Source organism: Dama dama, chromosome 5, assembly GCF_033118175.1.
Source record: "Dama dama isolate Ldn47 chromosome 5, ASM3311817v1, whole genome shotgun sequence".
Classification (NCBI taxonomy): Eukaryota; Metazoa; Chordata; class Mammalia; order Artiodactyla; family Cervidae; genus Dama; species Dama dama.
Window position 1 is genome coordinate 81,141,050 of NC_083685.1, and position 23,546 is coordinate 81,164,595.

Genomic DNA, 23,546 nt, shown 5'->3' on the forward strand with positions numbered 1-23,546 from the left:
CTGCAGTGACGTTGGGGCCCCCCAAAAATAAAGTCTGTCATGGTTTCCATTGTTTCCCCATCTATTTGCTATGAAGTGATAGGACCAGATGCCATGATCTTCATTTTCTGAGTATTGAGTTTAAATCAAACTTTTTCACTTTCCTCTTTCACTTTCATCAAGAGGCTCTTTAGTTCTTCTTTGCTTTCTGCCATAAGTGTGGTGTCATCTGCATATCTGAGGTTATTGATATTTCTCCCAGCAATCTTGATTCCAGCTTGCACTTCATACAGCCGAGCATTTCTCATGATGTACTCTGCATATAAGTTAAATAAGCAGAGTGACAATATACAGCCTTGACGTACACCTTTCCTGATTTGGAACCCGTCTGTTGTTGCATGTCCAGTTCTAACTGTTGCTTCTTGACCTGCATACAGATTTCTCAGGAGGCAGGTCAAGTGGTCTGGTATTCCTGTCTCTTTAAGAATTTTCCACAGTTTGTTGTGATCCACACAGTCAAAGGCTTTGGCGTAGTCAATAAAGCAGAAGTAGATGTTTTTCTGGAACTCTCTTGCTTTTCCAATGATTCAATGGATGTTGGCAATTTGATCTCTGTTTCTTCTCCCTTTTCTAAATCTAGGTTGAACATTTGGAAGTTCATGGTTCACATATTGCTGAAGCCTGGCCTGGAGAATTTTGAGCATTACTTTATTAGCGTGTGAGATGAGCACAATTGTGCAGTGGTTTGAGCATTCTTTGGCATTGCCTTTCTTAGGGATTGGAATGAAAACGGACCTTTTCCAGTCCTGTGGCCATTGCTGAGTTTTCCAAATTTGCTGGCATATTGAGTGCAGCACTTAAACAGCATCAACTTTTCCGATTTGAAATAGCTCAACTGGAATTCCATCACCGCCACTAGCTTTGTTCATAGTGTGCTTCCTAAGACCCACTTGACTTCGCATTCCAGGATGTCTGGCTCTAGGTCAGTGATCACCCCATCGTGGTTATCTGCGTTGTGAAGATCTTGTTTGCATAGTTCTTCTGTGTATTTTTGCCCCCTCTTAATATCTTCTGTTTCTGTTTGGTCCATACCATTTCTGTCCTTTATTGTGCCCATCTTTGCATGAAATGTTCCCTTGGTATCTCTAATTTTCTTGAGGAGATCTCTAGTCTTTACCATTCTATTGTTTTCTTCTGTTTTTTTGCAGTGATCACTGAGGAAGGCTTTCTTATCTCTCCTTGCTATTCTTGGAACTCTGCATTCAAATGGGTATATCTTTCCTTTTCTCCTTTGCTTTTCGCTTCTCTCCTTTTCACAGCTATTTGTAAGGCCTCCTCAGACAACAGTTTCGCCTTTTTGCATTTCTTTTTCTTGAGGATGGTCTTGATCACTGCCTCCTGTGCAGTGTCACGAACTTCTGTCCATAGTTCTTCAAGTACTTGGTCTATCAGATCTAATCCCCTGAATCTATTTGTCACTTCCCCTATATAATCGTAAGGGATTTGATTTAGGTCATACCTGAATGGTCTAGTGGTTTTCCCCACTTTCTTCAATTTAAGTCTGAATTTGGCAATAAGGCGTTCATAATCTAAGCCACAATCAACTCCAGTCTTGTTTTTGCTGACTGTATAGAGCTTCTCCATCTTTGCCTGCAAAAAATATAATCTGTCAAACTGATTTCAGTATTGACCATCTGGTGATGTCTATGTGTAGAGTCTTCTCTTGTGTTGGAGGACGGTGTTTGCTATGACCAGTGTATTCTTTCGGCAAAATTCTATTAGCCTTTGCCCTGCTTCATTCTGTACTCCAAGGCCAATTTGCCTGTTACTGTAGGTATTTCTTGACTTTCTGCTTTTGCATTCCAGCCCCCTATAATGAAAAGGACATCTTTTTGGGATGTTAGTTCTAGAAGGTCTTATAGGTCTTCATAGAACCATTCAACTTCAGCTTCTTCAGCATTACTGGTCAGGGCATAAACCTGGATTACTGTGATATTGAATGGTTTGCCTTGGAAGCGAACAGAGGTCATTCTGTCGTCTTTGAGATTGCATCCAAGGACTGCATTTCAAACTCTTGTTGACTATGATGGCTGTTCCATTTATTCTAAGGGATTCTTGCCCACGGTAGTAGATTTAATGGTCATCTGAGTTAAATTCACCCATTCTGTGTAATGCTCCATACGTTTTCTTTTCATTTATTATTTCAAATTCCATTAATAGTTATTAAGCTTCCAAGTGTTGGAAATTCACAGTGAATGAAACTTATGGAGCTTTATATTCTGCTGCTGCTGCTAAGTCGCTTCAGTCGTGTCCGACTCTGTGCGACCCCGCAGACGGCAGCCCACCAGGCTCCCCTATCCCTGGGATTCTCCAGGCAAGAACACTGGAGTGGGTTGCCGTTTCCTTCTCCAATGTGTGAAAGTGAAAAGTGAAAGTGAAGTCACTCAGTCGTGTCTGACTGCTAGTGACCCCATGGACTGCAGCCTACCAGGCTCCTCCGTCCATGGGATTTTCCAGGCAAGAGTACTGGAGTGTGTTGCCATTGCCTTCTCCTTTATATTCTAATAAGGGAAATAGTTATGGGAAAATGCATATACATGTATTGTGGGAAAATTATATAAGTATTTAAACTAATTGTGATAAGTGCTATGAAGGAGAAATCTGTTGCATAGTACAAAGATTTTTCCTCGTCTGTGATTCAGGGGACATCTCCATGGAGAGCAATGTTTCAGGGAATATCTAAAGATATGCTCTGTCTCTCAGTCCTACCAGTGGCCTGCTACCTGATTTTACTCCTTAAAGATAACAAGGTATAAAGTGAGGAGGTGTAAATTCATTTATTTGTTAATTCATGGTTTTGTTTTTGGGTTTTTTTTTCCTATTGTAGTAAAATATACGTAACAGGTTACGTACACAATTTACTGGCATTAAGTACACTCACAGTGTTGTTTAACCATCACCAATATCTACTTCCAGAACTTTTTTGTCATCCCCAAACAGGAACTCTGCACCCATTAAACAATAACTCCTCATTCCCAACTCTCCCCAGCCCCTGGTAATTTTGAACTTTCTGCCTCTGTGAAATTGCCAATTCTTTCTTGTTACCCCATGTAAATGGAATCACATAGAATCACACATGTAAGCCATGTCTGGCTTACATCAGTTAGCATAATGTTTTCAAGTTTCATCTATGTTGGAGCGTATATCAGAACTTCATTCCTTCCTGAAGTCATTTTAAAACTGACCTTAAGGGAAACTGGAAGCACATTTTCTCTCTCTTTTTGTTTGTAAAACAGTCTGATAATTTTACCAGAATTGGTATAATTTTTTTAAACATTGCTGTAAAAACCTTAAATTTCTCAGTGGTTCCAAGTTACCCTCCAAACTTGGCTTTTAACCTCTATTTCATGTTTGTAGTAGATAGAATATTTAACAGAAAAATGACTTTGTTTTTTAAAGATTATTAACATACTGATAATACCAAGCTACCATTACTTCTGAGTCGTCAGCATATATAAAATTTTCTACTCCCATATTTTTAGCATTAAACTTATAATTCCTAACACAGAAAAGCAAGATGCTCGTAATTTACTTGTGATTCCACTTGACAAAACTTTTTGAAAGTACAAAAATTCAGGATTTTTCTCCTCCTAAAAATCTTTTTGTAAAGTTGATACTCCATGAAGTTATTGTGTTTCTCTATTGGTTTTGCATATTTTGTGCATATTAAACTCTTCTTCAATTCAAGAAACAGGAACTTCAAGATAATAAATTGATATACAGTCAAAAATTTTTAGAAGATTTTCTGAATTATTGCTTGACTAAATACCACTTGTCTTTCTTTTGTGATAAGGAAGCCAGTCATTTCTTCCCCTTAATTAAACTTAGGCTGACAGTTTATAGTGTTCCACAGTTTAGTTTTGTTTTTTTCATGTTGATTTTGCAAGAATTATAAAATTGTTTGTAAGAATCATGAAATTATGGGACTTTGGTATCCAACTTCTGTGTTTAGAATATAATGTGTCTTGAGAGGACCTGTCTGGAAGACTATGTTTCCTTTTTACTTATATGCATAAAAAGTAGAATACTAACTTCTGATCACCATCTCCTTGCTAATATGGGAAAACATGAACAGAATTAAAATATAACAATGAAAATGATTAACTAAGTATAAAATAGTTTGTAGGTCTTAATTTCATTTCAGTTCATTATTACTTCCTTTTAATTTTAAGAAAATTTGCCGTGAGTTTGAATCATATGATTGTTTTCAGAACTATTGAACATTTGAGAAGAAGAGAAGTTCATGTTTTGAATAAAATGTTGCAATTAACTTTTCTTCTTACTTTTTGTCTTAAAAAATTTAAGTATAGGAAGCTATATAATTAATTCAATATACTATCACCTAGCTTTCACTAATGGCTACCCAGCTTTCCCAGCTTTCATTTGTGGCTAATACTGTTTTATCTAGACACTTCCTCACTCAACTCACAATTATCTTGAAGCATATCCCAGGTAACATAGCATATTTTATCTGTAAATGTCAACCTTAGGACTTCAAAAACATTGTCACACCTAAGAGAGTTTAGAAATAGCCTCTTTAAATCTGTTATCCAATTAGAGTTCAAATTTTTTTGATTGTTTATTTCTTTTTCTTTTCAATATCTTTGTATTGGTTGATGAAACTGGATTGTTTGTCAAATATAGTTTTCCATGGTCTGAATTATACTGTTTGTATTCTAGTTGGTGTTATTTAAATATATTTATCTGCTTTCTGTGAATTGATACCTGGGTAGAGAGACATGGGGGAAAATTATTTTTTTGCAGGAATATACTTTATGGTCTAATGTATTCTGTCACATAGTGCAATAATGTCTGGCTGTCTATCTGTTTATATTAACACCATTATTATATAAGTCCATTATTTTCCTGGGGTTTATAAAATGGGGGGCTTTCCAGTTGCATCATTTTTTCTTTGGTTAATGACTGGAATACTTTTGTAAAGAGAAACTTCTCCTTATCATCAATTTGGTTACCCTGAGTTATATTCCATATAGATAAGACAGGATAAATAATTGACTGTTTCTCTTCCGATTTTTAAAATAATTAGTTCCCTAACATCCTCCAGAGGAGGCGAAATTAACTTTTCTTGTTTCAAAGAATATGATTTATGCTTTCTCCCAGTACCCTTCTCTGTGTATGTCTCTCCCCTTTCTCTGTTCTTTAACTAGATATTTAACTAGTCTTATTCTTTTGGCACTTAATTATATTCTTTTGCTAACTCTTGGCTCGCATGTAGATAATGCAGTTAAACTTGGAGATCGTTGATTTTACACTCTGGAGTATAACACTGTGATCACGGGATGCTTGAATTTGGTACAGTTCCTTGAGGATTCTTATCAACGCATTAGCAGGCAGAGCCATAGGACAGAGCAAACAAAAAGTCCTAAAGTTGCTTCTGAAAACTACTGAAGCTTTTTCATTCGCTATGATCCAGGGCAGAGAAGGGTGGCTCAAAGTTAAGAATTTTCCTGGGTACTCTGGGTCTCTTGCGTTATCTATCCTGTATTTAAGCCATTTAAGTTCAAACCAAGTTCCTGATTTTTTTACCTTTGTTTTCATCCTTATATCCTAAGATGATTGGAAGAAAAAAAAATTCTCTTCAAAAACAAGAATCCACAAAGTGACTGAAATATGAGTCACTCAATGTCCTGAGGAAATCAACATTTTTCCTGTGGTGAAAATTTATCCATCCTAATGTTGAGATTTCAGGGGGCTTCCTGACCACAGTTTGTTAACTTTGCACAAAAAAAAGTTGTATTCGGATTAAAGCAACATCCTAAATGCAAGAAGATTTCCTAGAAAATATACATCTAAGAGCTATACTATCAAGTGCTCATTAGCAAATCATTTGAAAAGGGGAGGAAGACTGACAAAATTAACAGCGTATGAACATATATTTTTGTATAAATTTTTGAAAATGAGGGGTTATAACAATTTCAGATAAAACTAGTGATTGCCAGTGAGGAGAGGGAAGAGGGGAAGAAGGGAGCAAGATAGCCATAGTGGGTTAAGAGGTACAAACTACTGTGTATAAAATAAATAAGCTACAAGAAAAATAGGCCAATACTTTATAATAACTTTAAATAGAATATAATCTATAAAAATTTTGAATCACTGTGTTTTACACTTGAAACTAAATTTATAAATCAGCTATACTTCAATTAAAAAAACATTTCAAAAGTCTAGAAAACTGTGAGCTATTTCTAAAATTAAAATGAAGAGAGATATAAAAATAAGAACACAGGATATAAATAGAGATGCTAGAGAACTAACTAATATTAATTTAGTGTCTGCAGTGTACCCAGGATTGCCTGAGAATTTTAGGTATGCTATCTGGTCAGGCGTTGCATAGATCTGTATTAAGGTCAGGCAGGATTCAAACTCATGTCCTCCTGATCAGGTAGCATGTCTTTTCCTTCCTAATATGTACATCTTAACATGCTTTTGGTGATATTGAAAATTAAAGGTTTAATCTGCTTCGCGTCACTGTGTTGAGAAAATCTCATGTAAGTGTTCTGTTCTTTTTGCATAGGGTATCGGTACAGCAATTGGAGAGCTCCCTCCATATTTCATGGCCAGGGCAGCTCGCCTCTCAGGTGCTGAACCAGATGATGAAGAGTATCAGGAATTTGAAGAAATGCTGGAACATGCAGAGACTGCACAAGTAAGATCAATGGGGAAAAAATAGCTAATTATCCCTTAAACAGATTATGATTAAGGTAAAAATTTTAATAGTTTCTCTGAGGAACAAAACTGCCAGTGTAAAAAAAGAAATCATACATGGTTTAGGGTAAAATATTTAGAAAAGCTGAATCATAAAAAATAATTGTAGAGACTTCCCTGGTGGTCCGGTGATTAAGACTCTGCCTTAAAATGCAAGGGACATGGGTTCAATCCCTGGTAGGGGAGCTAAGATATCACATGCTGAGGAGGGCAACTAAGCCTGTGCACTACAACTAGAAATAGCCCGGTGCTGCAATGAAGACCCACCACAGCCAAAAAAAAAAAAAATGATTATAATCATGATCTTAGAATAGGGAAAGAGTCAACAAGACAACTCAGACTAAATCAAGATAAATTCATGTAGCCAGTGAGATTAAAGAACTGAAACATTATTTGTCCATTATGTGTTTATAAGTCTTACTGAGCAGACCACTGAATAAATAAGGGGGATAAATAGGTGGACCACTTATGAGCCCAAAATAGTAGAACTGCCTAATTAATTTTTTGAAAAATAATAGTTTACCATGTTTAGAGGAAACATAATTCCCCAATGAAAAAGGGAGAATTAAGATAAACTTACCCACTATTGTGGGGGAAAAAGGCCGAGGTCTTTGACACCTGAGCAAAAACTGTCCATCAACCTGTATCTTCGTGTTTCTAGGTTGGTGCGGATGTAATTGTGATTTTGGACCATGAATTTTGAATCATTATAACTAGGCTCAGACACATCATTATTATTCAAAATAGGAACCATTACAATCAATACATTTTTGCCAATGAGAAATAAGTTTGTTTATTCCTGTAGCTTTAAAATCCATACTTCGGGAAAAAAAAAAATCCATGCTTCGGGATTCAGCGAACTCTTGGAAAGCATTTTCTGCCTCCTGCCGGTCATGAAAGCATTTCCCTGCAGATATTGTTGAAATGCTTGAAGAAGCAGTAGTCAGTTGCTGAGAGGTCAGGTGAATATGGCTGATGAGGCAAAACTTCATAGCTGATTTTGTAGAAAGCTGCAGATCTAGAAATGGTTTGTTGTTGTTGTTCAGTCACTAAATCGTGTCCAGCTCTTTGTGGTGTCATGAATTGCAGCATGCCAGGCTCCCCTGTCCTTCACTGTCTCCCTGAGTTTGCTCAGATTTGTATCTGTTGAGTCAGTGGTGCCACCCAGCCATCTCATTCTCTGTCACCCCCTTCTCCAGTTGTGGATATGTCTGGTGGTGAAAGTAAAGTCCAGTGATTTAAACAACAGTATTGCATAGGAAGCTGGAATGTTAGGTCCATGAATCAAGGTAAATTGGACATGGTCAAGCAGGAGATGATAAGAGTGAACATTGACATTTTAGGGATCAGTGAACTAAAATGGACGGAAATGGGCAGATTTAATTCAGATGACCATTTTATCTGCTGCTGTGGGCACGAATCCCTTAGAAGAAATGGAGCCCTCATAGTCAACAAGAGTCCAAAATGGAGTAGTTGGATGCAGTCTCAAAAACGACAGAATGATTCCGTTTGTTTCCAAGGCAAACCATTCAACATCACAGTAATCCAAGTCTATGCCCCAACCGCTAATGAGGAAGAAGCTGAATAGTTCTATGAAGACCTACAAGACCTTCTAGAACTAACACCAAAAAAAGATGTCCTTTTCATCATAGGGGACTGGAATGCAAAAGTAGAAAGTCAAGAGATCCTTGAGTAACAGGCAAGTTTGACCTTGGAGTACAAATTGAAGCAGGACAAAGGCTAACAGAAGTTTTCCGAGAGAACACACTGGTCGTAGAAGTCGTTAACTTCCCTAATTTTACATGCTTAAAAGTAAAGCTGGAACCAGAACTTAGAATGGCAGCATCTCTAGTAAATTCCATTTACTGAATTGATGTCCATAGATGGTTGAGTATCCCCATTTGTGGTAACTGATACCTCTGTCCTTTGTGACACTAATTAGATGTCATTTAACATACCAAAACCTTTTTATCTATATAAAATCAGCAAGTTGAAGTCAAATCATTTTTTCACTTCTATAGTTTCTTCAGTCTCTTCTTTCTACCAGTTTTGTGAAACACTTCTCAGCATCACTTTCTACTTGGTAACACAAATTAATTTATCAACTCTGTTTTTTTCTTGAGGTCATCTCTCTGGATTCCTGCATGCTCCTACTCCAGTCTGTATTTGGTGGGGTTTTTTTAAATTTCAAAAACCCTCTGCACTACTGTTCTTCTCCTGATTTGGATCCCTTATCTTCCCCTTTTTTGATTTTGTTGTTTAGTTGCTAAGTCTTGTCCAACTCTTTTGGGACCTCGTGGTCTGTACCAGCTCCTCTGTCCATGGGATTTCCCAGGCAAAAATACTGGAGTGGGTTACCATTTCCTTCTCCAGGGGACCTTCCCGACCCAGGGATCAAACCTGGGTCTCCTGCAATGCAGGAGAATTCTTTACCGCCAAATCTACCAGGGAAGCCCAATGCCATGCTGAGCCCTCTCTAGTTAGTCTTTTTGGTCATTTTGGTTTTTTCTCTAGAAGCTTTTAGATTCGTTATCTGAGATAGGGGTCTTTTTTTTTTTTTTTTTTTTTTTTAAAATCAGAACTCGGGTTTTATTATTCTTTTATTTTTTGGCTGGGCTGGGTGTTCATTGCTGTACCTGGGCTTTTCTGGTTTTGCACAGGCCTCTCATTGCAGAGCCCAGGCCGTAGGGCATGCAGCTCAGCGACTCAGTTGCTGTGGTGCATGGGCTTTAGTTGCCCCAAGGCATGTGAAATCTTCCCAGACCAGGGATCAAACCTGTGTCCCCTGCGTTGACCTGCATACTCCCAACCACCGGGCCTCTAGGGAAGTCTGAATTATGGTCTTTTTGAAATTTATTCTGCTAGGCACTCAGGAAACTTGTCAGCCTTGTGTCCTCTAGTTTTGGGAAACTTTCTTGTATTTTTTGTGTGTCAATTTACCATCTTTAGTCTCTACTCTTACTTTCTGGAATTATTTTTTGATATTGGGATCTATAGCCTATCTTTAATTTTTCTTTATAATTTTCCTCCTAATATTTATCTCATTTGACTTTGTATCCAATTTCTTCAACTTTTCTTCTATAATCTAATATTAAAATGTTTTTCCGTTGTCATATATTTATTTTCAAAAAGCAATTTGTATTATACTTCCCCCAAAATAGCTTATCTTTTTGAAGATATTTAGTTTCTTCAAGTTTTCAGTACGCTGGGCATTTTTTTTTTCCCTTTGTCTGTTCTGTTTCCTGTTGGAAGCTTTCCCCAAAGCCTGGTGAGCCTTCTTTTTCTATTTATATTATATATAAAAATAAAGTACATAAAGCTGAATGGGAACTTTGTATGTTGAAGCAAGGTACAGGAGTGGCAGGCCACCTGGTTTATTGGAACCTCTGTATATCAGTTCCTATCCATCTTTCCTTTGGGATAGTTCAGTTTTTCTAGTGATGGGTCTTCTCTATTTTCTTGCCTAGGGATTATAAACCTTGCTGCTGACATTCTAAAGCTAAGCTATGGAAGGCAGGTTAGAAGTCTTCATTTACTTAGTAGACTTTCACTTAACCTACTTTGTGGTAAGTCTGACTGTGCCTGCACAAACAGGTCCTGAGTCTAGAAGCTTTGGTTTTCTTTGTTTAGAGACTACAGTTGATGTGTTCTTTAGGACTAAGGCAGGAAGGTGTCTCACAGTGCTAAGTACTGTTTATACAGTCTCCTTGTTTTCAGCCCTGTCCTCGTTTCTTCTGCAGTTCTGATGCTGATCCATTGTGGAGTTCTGTAGTATTGATACAAATCACTTTGCTTCTTTTCCCTGTCTTTCACTGCAGGCTCTCAGATACAATATTTTCTTCCCATCTGCCCCTGTCTTAATTAATTAATGCTAGTTTCATCAAAGACAGAGTTCAGTGTTTCTGTTTGGAGTTATTATTGAGATAAAAGGTGCTCCAGTTATCTGTTGCTGAGTATACAAACCACCCCAGTATTTAGTGATTTGAAACAAGAATAGCTTATATTGCTTACAGCTGTGCAATTTGGGCAAAATAGCTTGACTATCAGTTGAAGTATCTGCTTCCAAGATGGTTTACTTATATAACTGGTAAGTTGATTCTGGCTGTTGGTTTGGAGTTCAGTTGGACTTTTGGTTTAGGACCTCAAGTTATTCTCCATGGGGCTTCTTGGATTTCCTCACGTCATGGCACCTGAGTTCTGGCAAGTGTTGTGAAAGATGCAGATTTTCTTGTGACATAACCTTGGGAATCCTAGTCACTTTGCCACATTGTGTTGGCACAAAGTAGGTCACTAAAGCCAGTGCTGATTCAGAAAGGGAAATTAGACCCACCTCTCAATTCGAGGAGTAAGCAAAGAATTTGCAGTTGTCTTTAACCTCCCACCGGGGCAAAGGTCTTATTTGGTCATCTTGACATAGAAAGCTTACTGGACAAACTAGAATTTCTCTAGGAGGGAGAATGAGGTGATAATTGATCTTGACATCATATAATATGAGCAATTGTAGAAAAGGAATTTAGACATGTTTCCTAGAAAGAGGGAAGTGATGAGCCTGTCGGATAACAAAAAGTTGTCTCTCCTGTGGCAGGAGGATATACTCATGTGAGAAACTGTAAAGCTTCATCTTACAATTAGCCAGTGAAAGCTTATTGAGGCCCACATTGGCTCAATTTTAAAAATTCTTGTGAGTTTTAATTGTGTACAAATGGTATTGCTATTTCCAAAAAGAATGAGTTCCTTGTCTCACTCTATGTGATACCTTTATGGATCACTGCATAGCAACTCCCTGCATTGAGTAGAACATAAGCTGGATAAATCATTTCATTCTTCACATTTTTTTGATACTTGGGTTGTAAATAATGCATTCTGTAAATTTGTTACCATCTAAGAGCTCAACTTCCAAAAACTCACATCTTCTGGAATTTGATGAAGTAAATCATGCTTCATCTTATTCATATAATTTGAGCTGTTAAAGACTTTTGCATCTTGAAGACTCTACATCTTTATCTACCATTAGCATCGTAATCTTTTTCCTACATCTCTTATGACCATAATTATTTTTGATTACTTTAGAATAGATCTTCTCTAATTCTACTTTGTTTTGAGTTGTACACAACAGTTCTGATGGTCATGAGGTTTAACTGTTTTTGTCCTATAAAGCCAATAATTAGCATCACTATTTTAGGGTATACTATGTATTTCTTATTCCCTAATTTCATACTTGCTTGTATTAAAAACTCAAGTAAACAAAATATATACTTCTGTTTCATGTTCTTTAGTGAGAAATTTGAGCAAGCTCCCAGAGATAATGGAAGACAGAGGAGCCTGGCATCGTGCAGTCCATGGGGTCACAAAGAGTCAGACAAAACTTAGCGACTGTACAGCATCAGAAATTATATACTCTTTATGAACATTTTATTTAAAATTTATATCCCGAATTACAGTTAACGTCTAGTTAACTATAGTTAACATCCCATACATAGTTAACATGTAAACTAGAAATAATAAGTAAAATAGTGTGATAAAAGTAACTCATCCCTAACAATTTTGTCATCTTCCCTATCAATTTTCTTTCCATTAATTTCATAAGAATCTATCTATAAGACACTTGAATGAAGTGCCTCAAGACAGCCATGATGCAGAAGATGTTTTGCCCGATTTGAATAGGAAACACTCAGGAATCTCAGAGCCAATACTCAAACCAATTTTCTGACTTTGAGATTAGCGCTTTGTTTACTGTAAGCCAACATAGCAACATTTTCATCCAGGTTAATGCAACAAAAAATGAATTTATTAAAATTTTTTTTCTTCCTGCTACATTTGATTTTTCTTTTCTTTATTGCCTTTAATTGCCTTTTTTACCGGTATCCATCCGTTTTGTGACTTTTAGTATAGGTTTCAGTGTATAGGTGTATCTATCCCTACATACTACTCGCCAGGTTTAGATAAGGGGTTTTATGAGGTTTTTAACTTTTTTTTTAATGCTTATTTGTTTATTTATTTGTGGCTGTGCTGGGTCTGCATTGCTGCACAGGTTTTTCTCTTGTTGTGTAAAGTGGGGTCTACTCTCCAGTTGTGGCAAAAAGCTTCTCATGCCCGTGGCCTCTCTTGTTGCTGAGCACAGGCTCTAGGGTGCAAGGGCTTCCGTAGTTGCAGCTCCTGGGCTGTTGAACACAGGCTCAGTACTTGGGGGTGCGTGGGCTCAGCTGCCCCGCGATATGTGGGATCTTCCCAGATTGGGGATCAAACCCGGGTCTCCTACATTGGTAGGTGAATTCTTTACCACTGAGCCAGGAGGGAATCCCAACTTTTTATTTATTTTGTGGGTGAAGGAATAGTTGGGGTGGGGGTTGTTGCCAGTTTTCCACATTTTAAATTGGCTGAGAGTAGTAATGTTTTAATTCATGAGTCACAGAAGAGTTTTGTAAAATAAGTTTGTCAGATATAAGGTTTTTGTTTTTGTTTGTTCACACTTAACACTGTGGAATATTACTATATCCAAGTAAGATACTTCAGTTGTTTTGATACACTTTTGGAATACATCCTTGTGTTTGTTTTTTATTTTCAATATGCAAATAAATTTATGACAGTTTTGTCACTTTATTTCTTAATCAGTGATGTTGCAAACATTTTTTATGTTTTTAGTAACAAAGTTGTCTTAAGCTCATTACTTCTGTTATTATTTCCAGGTTTGCATATTTTCATATTGTGTCAAGGCTTATAGATTGACACATTCCAGAAGTATTAAAAATAAAAAGTGAAAACCCACACACACCTACTCCCCAAAGTAGGATAATAACCACCATACTCTAGACTATTTTCTTTGTATGGATAACTTTTTTTTAATAAAAACTAAAATCATATGATATGTATTAGTCTTAGGTTCTTTTTCAACATATATATCATAATACCTTTAATACTGATTTTTAAAATTGTGTTCTTATTACAAAGTGATTATATACAACTTATTGTAGAAAATTGATATTTGTATACTTTCAAAGTATCTTTTCATCCTTCCTTCTTTTTCTTGTAAATATTTGTAGGTGAATCATATTCTATCTATTATTTTGACTTGTTTTTAATATAAAAATATTGTGAACATTTTTCAGTGTCATCAACTTATTTTCCACATCTTTGTTTTTTTTTAATAATTTTCTTTTTGACTGCAAAGTGTGTTTATTGTATAAAATTTTGAAACTACAGAAAAACAAAAAAAGAAAAAAAACACCTTTATCTAACTGATTAGTTTACCTTTTTTTTTTTTTTTTTTGTATTTAGTGTATTTTTCATTTTCCTATTGATTGACATTTTTAAGGTGATTCTTTTTGTCATATGCTGCCAGTAATTTTTCCATATTGTTTATTGTGTGTTTTACCATATTTTGCTTTTTAGATAAAGAAGTTTACATTTTTATCTTTATTCCATTACCTTAGATGTTTCCTTTTGGAGTTAGGCCTAAAATTACCTTCCTGAACCCTTATGATTATGATATTCCGGTGCATTTCATTTTAGTCCTTTTATGGTTTTATTCTTTTACTTTTAAATTTTATATGTATTAAAGTATTTTTACCTATCATATAATACAGGAACCTAAATTTCTCTTTTTCAAGTCATTACCTATTTGTGTATTGTTCTGACACTGTTTTCCCAGTGATTTTAACATGATAGTTTTCTCTTAGGTTTTGTTGTTATAAATTGAATATTATATTTTTGTAGATAGTTGTTAATGGTATATAAAAAGATACTAGATTTTTATTTGGTAATCTATAATCCTAACATCTTTTTAGCTATAGTTCATCGATTGGGATTTGAAAGTTTTTATAGTAATCAGTTTCATAAAGATCCAAAAGTTTATCTGACTTTGGTGCTGGAATTTCTTCATAGATGGTGTTCTGTAAAACCCCCAACTTGACAAGGTCAATAAAATACTAAAAAGTTGGATCAACTGTAGCTAGAGTAGCAAATCAGGTAAAATAGCAAATTAAGTAAAATGCAATGAGGTGGGAAATGTGTTTTTTATTTTTGAAGGTAAAGCCCTTTGGTAGAATTAAGTTTATCAGCAGGAAGTATGAAAAAAAACCTTGGCTGTCATTGCTTTACGTGTGCTCTCCAGCTCTGTTAAAGGATGTGTATGCTTTTACTAGGAAATTGTTTCTAGGTAACAATTTTAAAGCTAAGTATTTACTTAAATTCCAGTTTTGACTGATGGTTGGATTTTGTTCTATAGGTATCTGGGGGAGGAAAAAGATTATTAATACATTTATTTAAATTCTGATTCTTTATGGTACCTACTTTATTTTTGTGACCCAAGAGCGAGATTAGACAGTGTTTTTCCACTAAGCTGACTTCCTTTTGCCCTTGGCTTCCTATCATGTTTTTACTAGATGTCTGTGGGAGGTAGACATGAATGAATGTAGCTTCCTATGACCTTGAACAATTCTAGCATCATTTATGAAAGTTAGGTCTAGAGAGCTGTTTATGTGCCTTGTGAACTATTTCATGCAAGGTTTAATTATTCTCTTTATGATTTTTCTCCTTTGTTCTGTTAATGATATCACCATCCTCATAATCACTTGGAGTCAAAATCTAAGTCTTTCTGATGCCACCCTCACCTCCCATGTCCAGTATCGTTCAAAGCCTGTTGATTCTACTTATTGCCACAGTATCTTCAAATCTGTCCTCTCTTTTCCCTTACTGCTGCTGGTTCATGCGTTTATCACCTTTCCCCTGAGCATTTCTAGTGACTCTCTAATAGATCTCCTCTTCCAGCTCTGTTTTCCCCAATCTATTTCCAAATAAAGCAGCAAAAATAATTTTCTGAAAAATACCTCTGGTCGTGAAACTTTGCTGCTCAATAATCTTCCCATTCAGGTTGTAGTCTGACCTGACTGATAAGAAGGCCTCAGGATTCTGAGAAATGGGGTGATCCTTAGCTCAGTCACATATTGCTGCATAGCTATCCAGGCCAGCGTTTCCTGGATCAGCCCAAAGTTGTGAATTTTCTCCCTGAACGGTACAATTAGCAGCATTATCCACCTGGAAGAGGGCACATGTTTTAAAAAAAAAAAAATCTTCCCATTCCCTGGAAATCATCTCTTGCTATATCTTTCTTATGTCACTTTCAACCTTCTTTTAGAACTACTTTTAGTCTTTTCTCTTCTTACCCAGGAGCTTATAAACTCCATGAGAGGAGACCACAAAAGAAGTGTGTATTTTTGGCAGCACCTGCATGGTCTTGCACATACTACTCAAGTGGTAGATTCTTTGAATGAATTAGAAATATCAGTTAAGAGAAAAAATGTACAATTAGATGAAACATATTCATTTAATATTCATACTTTTTTTATTAGCATCACAAATAAGATTTTTTATTGTCACTCTTACAAGTCTGAATTTTATACAGATTTCTAGACTCGTAACTGATATCCATCAGCTTGTTCAACTTTAGCCCCTGTCTCTTTCCCAGCCACTTTTCCAAAATTACTACCTTCATCATGACACATGAGTTTTCTCAATTCAAACTTGGGAAAAAAGCATTTTTACTTTTCTAACAAAGACATCATAGAGCAGATAAATAGATTGGCAAGCATTTTCCATGTCTTTTCCAAAGCTGTCTGGAGTCAGTATTGACAAGTTCTTGCAAGTCATCCTCTGGTTTTGGCAGATCCGTCGGTGCTGAGTGTGAGGTTTTCCAAATCTGGTTTTTGTGCTTTTTAGTAAAACCAACAAAGCATAGATGAAGCTCATTACCATCGGTAGTCTTGACATCAACATGAACTTTATTCATGGGCTCCCATTTTTTTTTTGACCATGGGACACATTTTGTCACAAGCAGGACCCGTGCTATGAAAATTAACCAATTTTTGCCCTAAACATCCTCAGTAATTAGCTTGAATTTTCTAAATGCAGCTTCATCATTCTGCAGATTAGCTAAGCTCAATTCAGTAACATGACCCTTGTTGTCCAATGCAATTTTGGTTCCTTGAGTTCTCATGACCACTTTTTCCAATATTTTTATATTGGACATAGTTGGTACTTTGACATTATTCCAGTTTTTCTTAGAACATGGATCAACCACTTTTCCTCTAGTCTCCCTTTTTGCTACCTTTTGTAAGGTGCTTGTTCTTGCAGACTGCCATGTTGCTGCTCAGCCAAAGGGGAACATTTAGTCTTACTCCACCACAGAATAAAATATAAAATATTTTTCAACACAGAAATCCTCTTACATAAAAAAGATTTGTTTTCCATCTTTGAGTTTAATAATCATCTGATTACAAAGCACTATAGAATTTAAAGAATGTTTCATTTAAAAAAAATTTTATCTGAGGACTTCCCTGGTGGTCCAGAGATTCCACACTTCCACCGCAGGGGGTCATGAATTTGTCTGTGGTGCAGCCAAAAAAAATTCATCAGAAAGCAAGAGTTGAAGATGATATAGTAGACATCATTAAGTTAAATGACATAATTTTTAATTCACATTTAGTAAAACAAAGCTTGTAAAGTTCTGTGCTTTAGGGAAAAAAATGAAGGCTATTGTGGTGACTTGTTTATTCTATAAGCTGCATAACCAAAGGAAAGAAAAATTAAAGACATTTGGAATAAAAGAGTTTTAGAAAAAGATAAAGTAACTTACTTGCTTCATGTACCCTAAAAGGTTAGGTCTGTCAGGGTTATTGAAGTAATGAGGAATGGGAACATGGGGGTGATTGTGGTATTTCTGTGTTTAAAACTTACACAATAGGGTGGGAATGTTGTTCATATTTACTTAGAAGAATGAGGTTTGAACAAGTTTGCTTTCCTAAACGACATCTGTCCAAGTGACCTAGCTACTTGGATTCTTTTTCTCAAGATATTAAGTTGCTGACTGTGAAAGTTACCGTTTCTTATTACTCCTGACACTGTAGAAAATTGAGAATTGAGTTAGAAATAAGAAATTTAAATTTCTTAGAACTTCATCTTTAAAAGAATACAGTATTCCCCTCCATATTTATCATGGTTAGCTTGTCTTTTTATTGGGTATAATTCGTGAGTCTACATTACCTTAGATTAAGTAGTTCCTCAAAAGCTGTTTTGTAATTTCTGGATTTGATTTTATTTTAAACAGAAGCTTTTCTTAGCTTCTGTTTAAGACAGCAGTATTTAAATTAATTAATACTTGCCACTTACACTTAGTCTGATTTATTGAAACTAAGTCCCCAAGTTAAGTTTAAATATTGATATCTTTTACTAGTGTGTATTAAATATATTTGAGGCTAAAAATACCCTTTTTTGACTTAAGATCTATATCCTATTCAGAAATTTCAGGTTATTTACATTATTTTATTTAGTGAAAACACATAACTTAAGAACCAAAAAAGCTCATCAGTTGTAATATTCTTTTTTTAAATACTGAGTAATATCTTTTTTTTATACTGAAGTATAGTTGAGTTACGGTGTTTCAGTGTACAGCAAAGTGATTTAGTTGTGTGTGTGTGTGTGTGTGTGTGTGTGTACATATACTTTTTTAGATTCTTTTCCATTGTAGGTCATTACAAGATACTGAGTATAGTGTAGTCAGTGAACATCCTCTCAAAGCACAAGGTGATAATTAAAGGGTTTTTAATTTTACTTCTTTTTGCTAATGATAGAATATATGTTTGATCATTTGAGGTTAGAGACAATGGGAAAGCATTTAATAATGATTATTTACACACTCACTGAAGTGCCTTAACATTCCTTTGATGCCGTTTTTTTGTTAAGCACGTTTTCCTATGAAGTGTTTGTAGTTGCACAGACCATGTCAATGCCTGCTGGTTTTTCCCTCTGTAAAGTATCTGTTCTTTTATAATATATACAGAGATTTATGAGAGACTTCATGGTGTGGATGATCAGAAACCCAACAGGACTCATTTTCATATAATTTTGTGCCAGTTGAACACTTGGGGTGTTGGTTGTTGCTGGGACCTGTTTTTGACTCTGTTGAACCTTTACTGGCTGTGGTTTGTCTGGCCATCACATGACTTCTCTGAAAATTCCCCCTCCCCTTCATTTCCAGTAAACTGTTTGAGTAGGAGTGAGTCAGAGTGAAACCAGCTTCCCTGTAACCACAGGGCTTGTTAAAGAATTTGTCAACGTGGACTCTAGAGGGTTTGCATTAAGCTTTGCAGTAACTGCTATGGTTTGTGTTGCATCAGGAGTTCCACAGAAAAGTTTCCTGCTTTCAAGATCCCTTGCTTGTTTGCAAAGGGTTAAACTGATCAACTTTACCATAATAAACATTAGAGACACATGTTAAACCCATTTATTTTATCATTTAAAGGCTGTGTCAAAGCTACCAAGGCTTATTGTAGTTTCTCTTTTCAGAATCAACCAACCACACCCAACAACGTTAAGTTTATGAAAAGGCAGGCCTGCTAGATCTTCTTTCAGAACTGGCTCATGATTTTACCACTAAGTACCATCAAGATTAAGCAATTCCAAGTGGTCTCTTTTGAAGGATTCTGTTGCAGGATATTGCAACTACTAGCACAGTTAGCTTTTGGTACATAAAGGTCACTTACATTTGGTTCAACAAGAAAAGGTAGCACTTAAAATAGTTATGTAGTTGTAGTTTTTAAGCACATGTAGCATAGTTATGGTGGAATTCTTAATGCCTCATTTTATTTACTTTCTTGGGAAGGTTTCACTTTATTTTGAATTCTTCTCTCTCCATTCCACTCCCAGACTTTTGATCTTTCTTGCTTTTCTGACTCTTCTATTTCTTTAACCCATTCTTCGAGTGGTATTAACAGGAAAGAGAGTTGCAGTTTGACACAAACTGCCGAATGAATGGCCACTGGGAAACATGTCTGCTCATTGTGCATTCCTAAATCCGTTTGTTTTTACCCGTTCATTTCTGTATTTAATCACTTCATTTTGGGCAGACTTTTATTTTAAAGATAAATTTAATAAATACATTTAAATTAAACCTCCTAAAAATCATTTTTATTCTGCTTACCCTTTTTTGGTAACAAAATCAATTTAGGGAAAAGAACATGATAGAAAATTTTGAGCTAATTATTTCTCACAGGAAAGACTACTACAGAATAATGGAAGTTTAAAATTGTTTATATTCTCGAAGAGAAACAGTTGTAAGATCAGGCAATTCTAATTGAAATTAGATTATTTAAAAATGAAAATAGAGGTTAACACAGTCATTTTCATTGGCAGGTGGATTCTTTACCACTGAGCCACCAGGGAATCCCAACACAGTCATTTTCAAAGTACGATGAGTAATGTTTAAGATTTTTCTTGTTAGTTTGCTTTAAACACTGGAGAAAAATATAATTTTCTTATATGTCTGCTTTGTTCTTCTCATTTGCACACCTGTTTACAGATATGGGGTGGGGGGACAAGCAGTGAACAGGCGTTAGGTTACCTTTGTTAAACTAATTTAAAGCTTTTATTCAGGTTTCTATTTCAAAGACCTTTTGTAAAGTGCCTTTAGAAAGGCCCCTTTCATTGAAACTTGGACCGACGGACTTCATGTATATTGTGCTTTTGCTCATGGGTTTGCAAATCAGTAATACACTAAATAGAAACCCACCCTCTGTTGTATCTGCTGAATGCTCCTAGGGATTCTGGCCTAAGATCAGAGTCAATTCAAGACATGGACTGCCCATTTCCTATTTCAAAAGGTGTTTTTGTTTCTAATTGGTCAAGGTTCTTGGTTTATCATAATAGATCTGTAGTTCTCTCTTGCTGAGTATTTAAGGAAATTTTTCTTGGTAGAGTGTTCTTCCCATTTTTCTGTCTTGGGCCTTATAATGTAACAACATGACTATCCTGCTCTTAAACTAGAGTTATGTGGAAGTGGGCATGGTCATTAATTCATTTCTCCCCTCAAAAGTAGGCATGTACTATATAGACTTGCTTATCCACATTCCCTGATAAGGGTCTTCATCCAATAATTTATCAAAACTTACAAAAACTTATATTTTTACTACTTCTTGAGGTAAAGATATCAGTAAGTTTATAGGCTGTTATTTAAGTCTGTGCTTCTGTTAGTTTGTTTTAAATTTCCCTCTTTCAAGTTATAAAGGGTGCCACCCTCATTCTAGTATTGTAAGTTTTTTTTAAAAAAACAGTTCCCTTTTCCTCTTTTCGTAGATTTTCATCCTTTTTTCATAACTTAGAAATGTCAGTTACCTTTTCAGCCTTTCTAGAGAAAATAATTGTTTATTTTCTGTATCTAATATCCCCAAAACTCTTTGATCATTTTAATTCCCTGAGGTATCTTTATCTAATTCTTTTATATCTTTTCTAACATGAAGTTTTCAGAGCTGCACATGATTTTTTACTGTTAATATATTTGTGTATTTTCAGATTTCTACAACTGCAGAACTGTTTGGCAATGCATTTTGCTAATTTTTAAAATAAATTGTTTACTTTAATAAACTATTTACTTGGGAGACCACTCTCAGTTCCCTTTCCTTTGTTCATAACTTAAAACTTTCATAATCCATCATTTTGTATGTAAATAATCCGTAAATATGTTATCCTACTGTTGTCTGCTTTGAAACCTACCTGCCATGTTTCCTCCTCCTCAAGTTTACATGATCCTTAAATTTATTGCCATGATTTTGGCACTTCCTACCGTAAAATTCTAATTTCAATTATAGGTTGGGAACTTAAGCTCTGTTCCTTTTTCCAGGACCATTTATAAACTTGTTTAGTGGGATGATTGGTTCTGTCTTAGGAAAGAATCCTACTGTTTGCATTTTCATCATGGTGATGATCCCATTTATCTTTATCCTTTGTTTTCAGTCTTTAAATTTCCTGGCCCTGACAGCTTTGTAAATTCTATACTGACCTGGTTTTCATAGCTTTGCATGTTTAAGTTCATCTCAACCATTTTTACTTTTTTCTTTTTCATTCACAGACTCATATTCTTGTTCTTACATACACAGCAGATTGTCATATGATTTTTGTTTTTTAAATTCCAGTTTGAATCTGGAAATAAAAGTTATTTATTAGTTACTTGCAACCAAAATACAATCAATTATAAATGCTAAAAATAGAGGGTGATTTTTCCCTCTCTAGCATCAAATAAGATTTGGTAAATACCCTTTCTGGTGAGACATGAGGAGATCACATGAGGAGATACTGGCTTCAGACAGGAAAAAGAGAAGAAAAGAAAAATGCATTACTTGTGTAATGTGTCATTTCTAATAAATCTTGCATACTCAGACATTTTCCCTGAATGTCTAGAGCCCTGTTGTTCTTCTTGGGCGACTGTTCATTGTTATTTCAAATAGAGGCCAGCAGGCACTGATAGGAGTGGATGCCTGCCTGCCTGCCTGCCTTCCTAAAAATCACCATATAGTTTCTTTTCAACAGAAATCTAAGCAGGGATAGAGAGAGGAAAAGAAAGCAGCAGATACTGGCCAGTTTTACTGCTAGTAACTTGGACTACGTTGTTGTTGTTCAGTAACTAAGTCAGGTCTGATTCTTTGCGACGCCATGGACTGCAGTATGCCAGTCTTCTCTGTTCTTCACTATCTCCCAGAGTTTGCTCAAATTCATATCCATTGAGTCCACTGATGCCATCTAACCATCTCATCCTCTGCCACCCCCTTTTCCTTTTTCCTTCAGTCTTTCCCAGCATCAGGATCTTTTCCAGTGAGTCACCTCTTCACACAAAGTATTGGAGCTTCAGCTTCAGCATCAATCCTTCCAGTGAATAGTCAGGGTTGATTCCTTTAGGATTGACTGGCTTGATTTTGAAGACTCTGAAGAGTCTTCTCCAGCACCACAATTTGAAAGCATCAGTTCTTTGGCGTTCAGCCTTCTTTATGGTACAACTCTCATATCCATACATGGCTACTGCGAAACCATAGCTTTGACTATACAGACCTTTGTTGGCAAAGTGATGTCTTTGCTTTTTAATACGCTAGCTAGGTTTGTCATAGCTTTCCTTCCAAGGAGCAAGCATCTTTTAATTTCATGGCTAGAGTCACCATCTACAGTGATTTTGGAGCCTAGGATAATAAAATCTGTCACTGCTTCCACTTTTTCCCCTTCTATTTGCCATGAAGTGATAGGACTGGAAGGAAAAAGCTCTGAATGGTTACCTGAACCTTCCAAAAAAGGTTCTCTACTTTTTATCTGAAAATGTTAACAAATGCTGAGGGTAAGCCCCTAAGAAAGCCTCCTTACTTCTTTCATCTCTTCTTCCTCCTAGACCACCCAGTAGTTATTTGTGAGTTTTAGGATAAGTGGGCTTCCCTGATGGCTCAGATGGTAAAGGGTCTGCCTGCCACACGGAAGACCCAGGTTCAATCCCTGGGTCAGGAAGATCCCCTGGAGAAGGAAATGGCAACCCACTCCAGTACTCTTACCTGGAAAATCCTATGGGTGGAGGAGCCTGGTAGGCTACAGTCCGTGGGGTCACAAAGAGTTGGACATGACTGAGCGACTTCACTTTTACTTTTAAGATAAGTAATAATCCTGTGGTGACCATTACAGGTGTAAATAACTAAAAAATTTCCTCTTATTTTCTGGAGACAAGACTATGTTGCTTAAGAACTGGTATTCATAAATAGTAACCTCATCTAACATTACCCTTTTTTCATGGAATATTTGGTAAACCAATTGGTTGTACAGGGCAGATTTGATAGATTTTCAGTTCAGTTAATGCATTTCCTTCCTTCCCTCCTTCCTGTTTTATAGCCCTCTTCCTTCCTTGATATTGCTATGTTGCTCTTCTCTTTTTGAAATTAGAAACTAATTGAAAGCCTCTTATTCCCTTACTTGTTACGTTGTGCTTG

At 36.0% G+C, this 23,546-nt stretch overlaps 1 protein-coding gene and 1 pseudogene across 3 annotated transcripts in view; one reads left to right on the forward strand and one right to left on the reverse strand.

Annotated features, from left to right (window-relative positions):
- VMP1 (vacuole membrane protein 1) overlaps positions 1-23,546 on the forward strand; it is a 119,147-nt gene that overhangs the window by 49,621 nt on the left and 45,980 nt on the right. For all 3 annotated transcript variants that reach the window (XM_061142664.1, XM_061142665.1, XM_061142666.1), the window contains exon 7: positions 6,572-6,703. In XM_061142664.1, the coding sequence (XP_060998647.1) occupies positions 6,572-6,703 (132 nt within the window). The remainder of the gene's footprint in view (positions 1-6,571; positions 6,704-23,546) is intronic.
- Positions 16,155-21,508, reverse strand: LOC133056851 (small ribosomal subunit protein eS1-like; annotated as a pseudogene).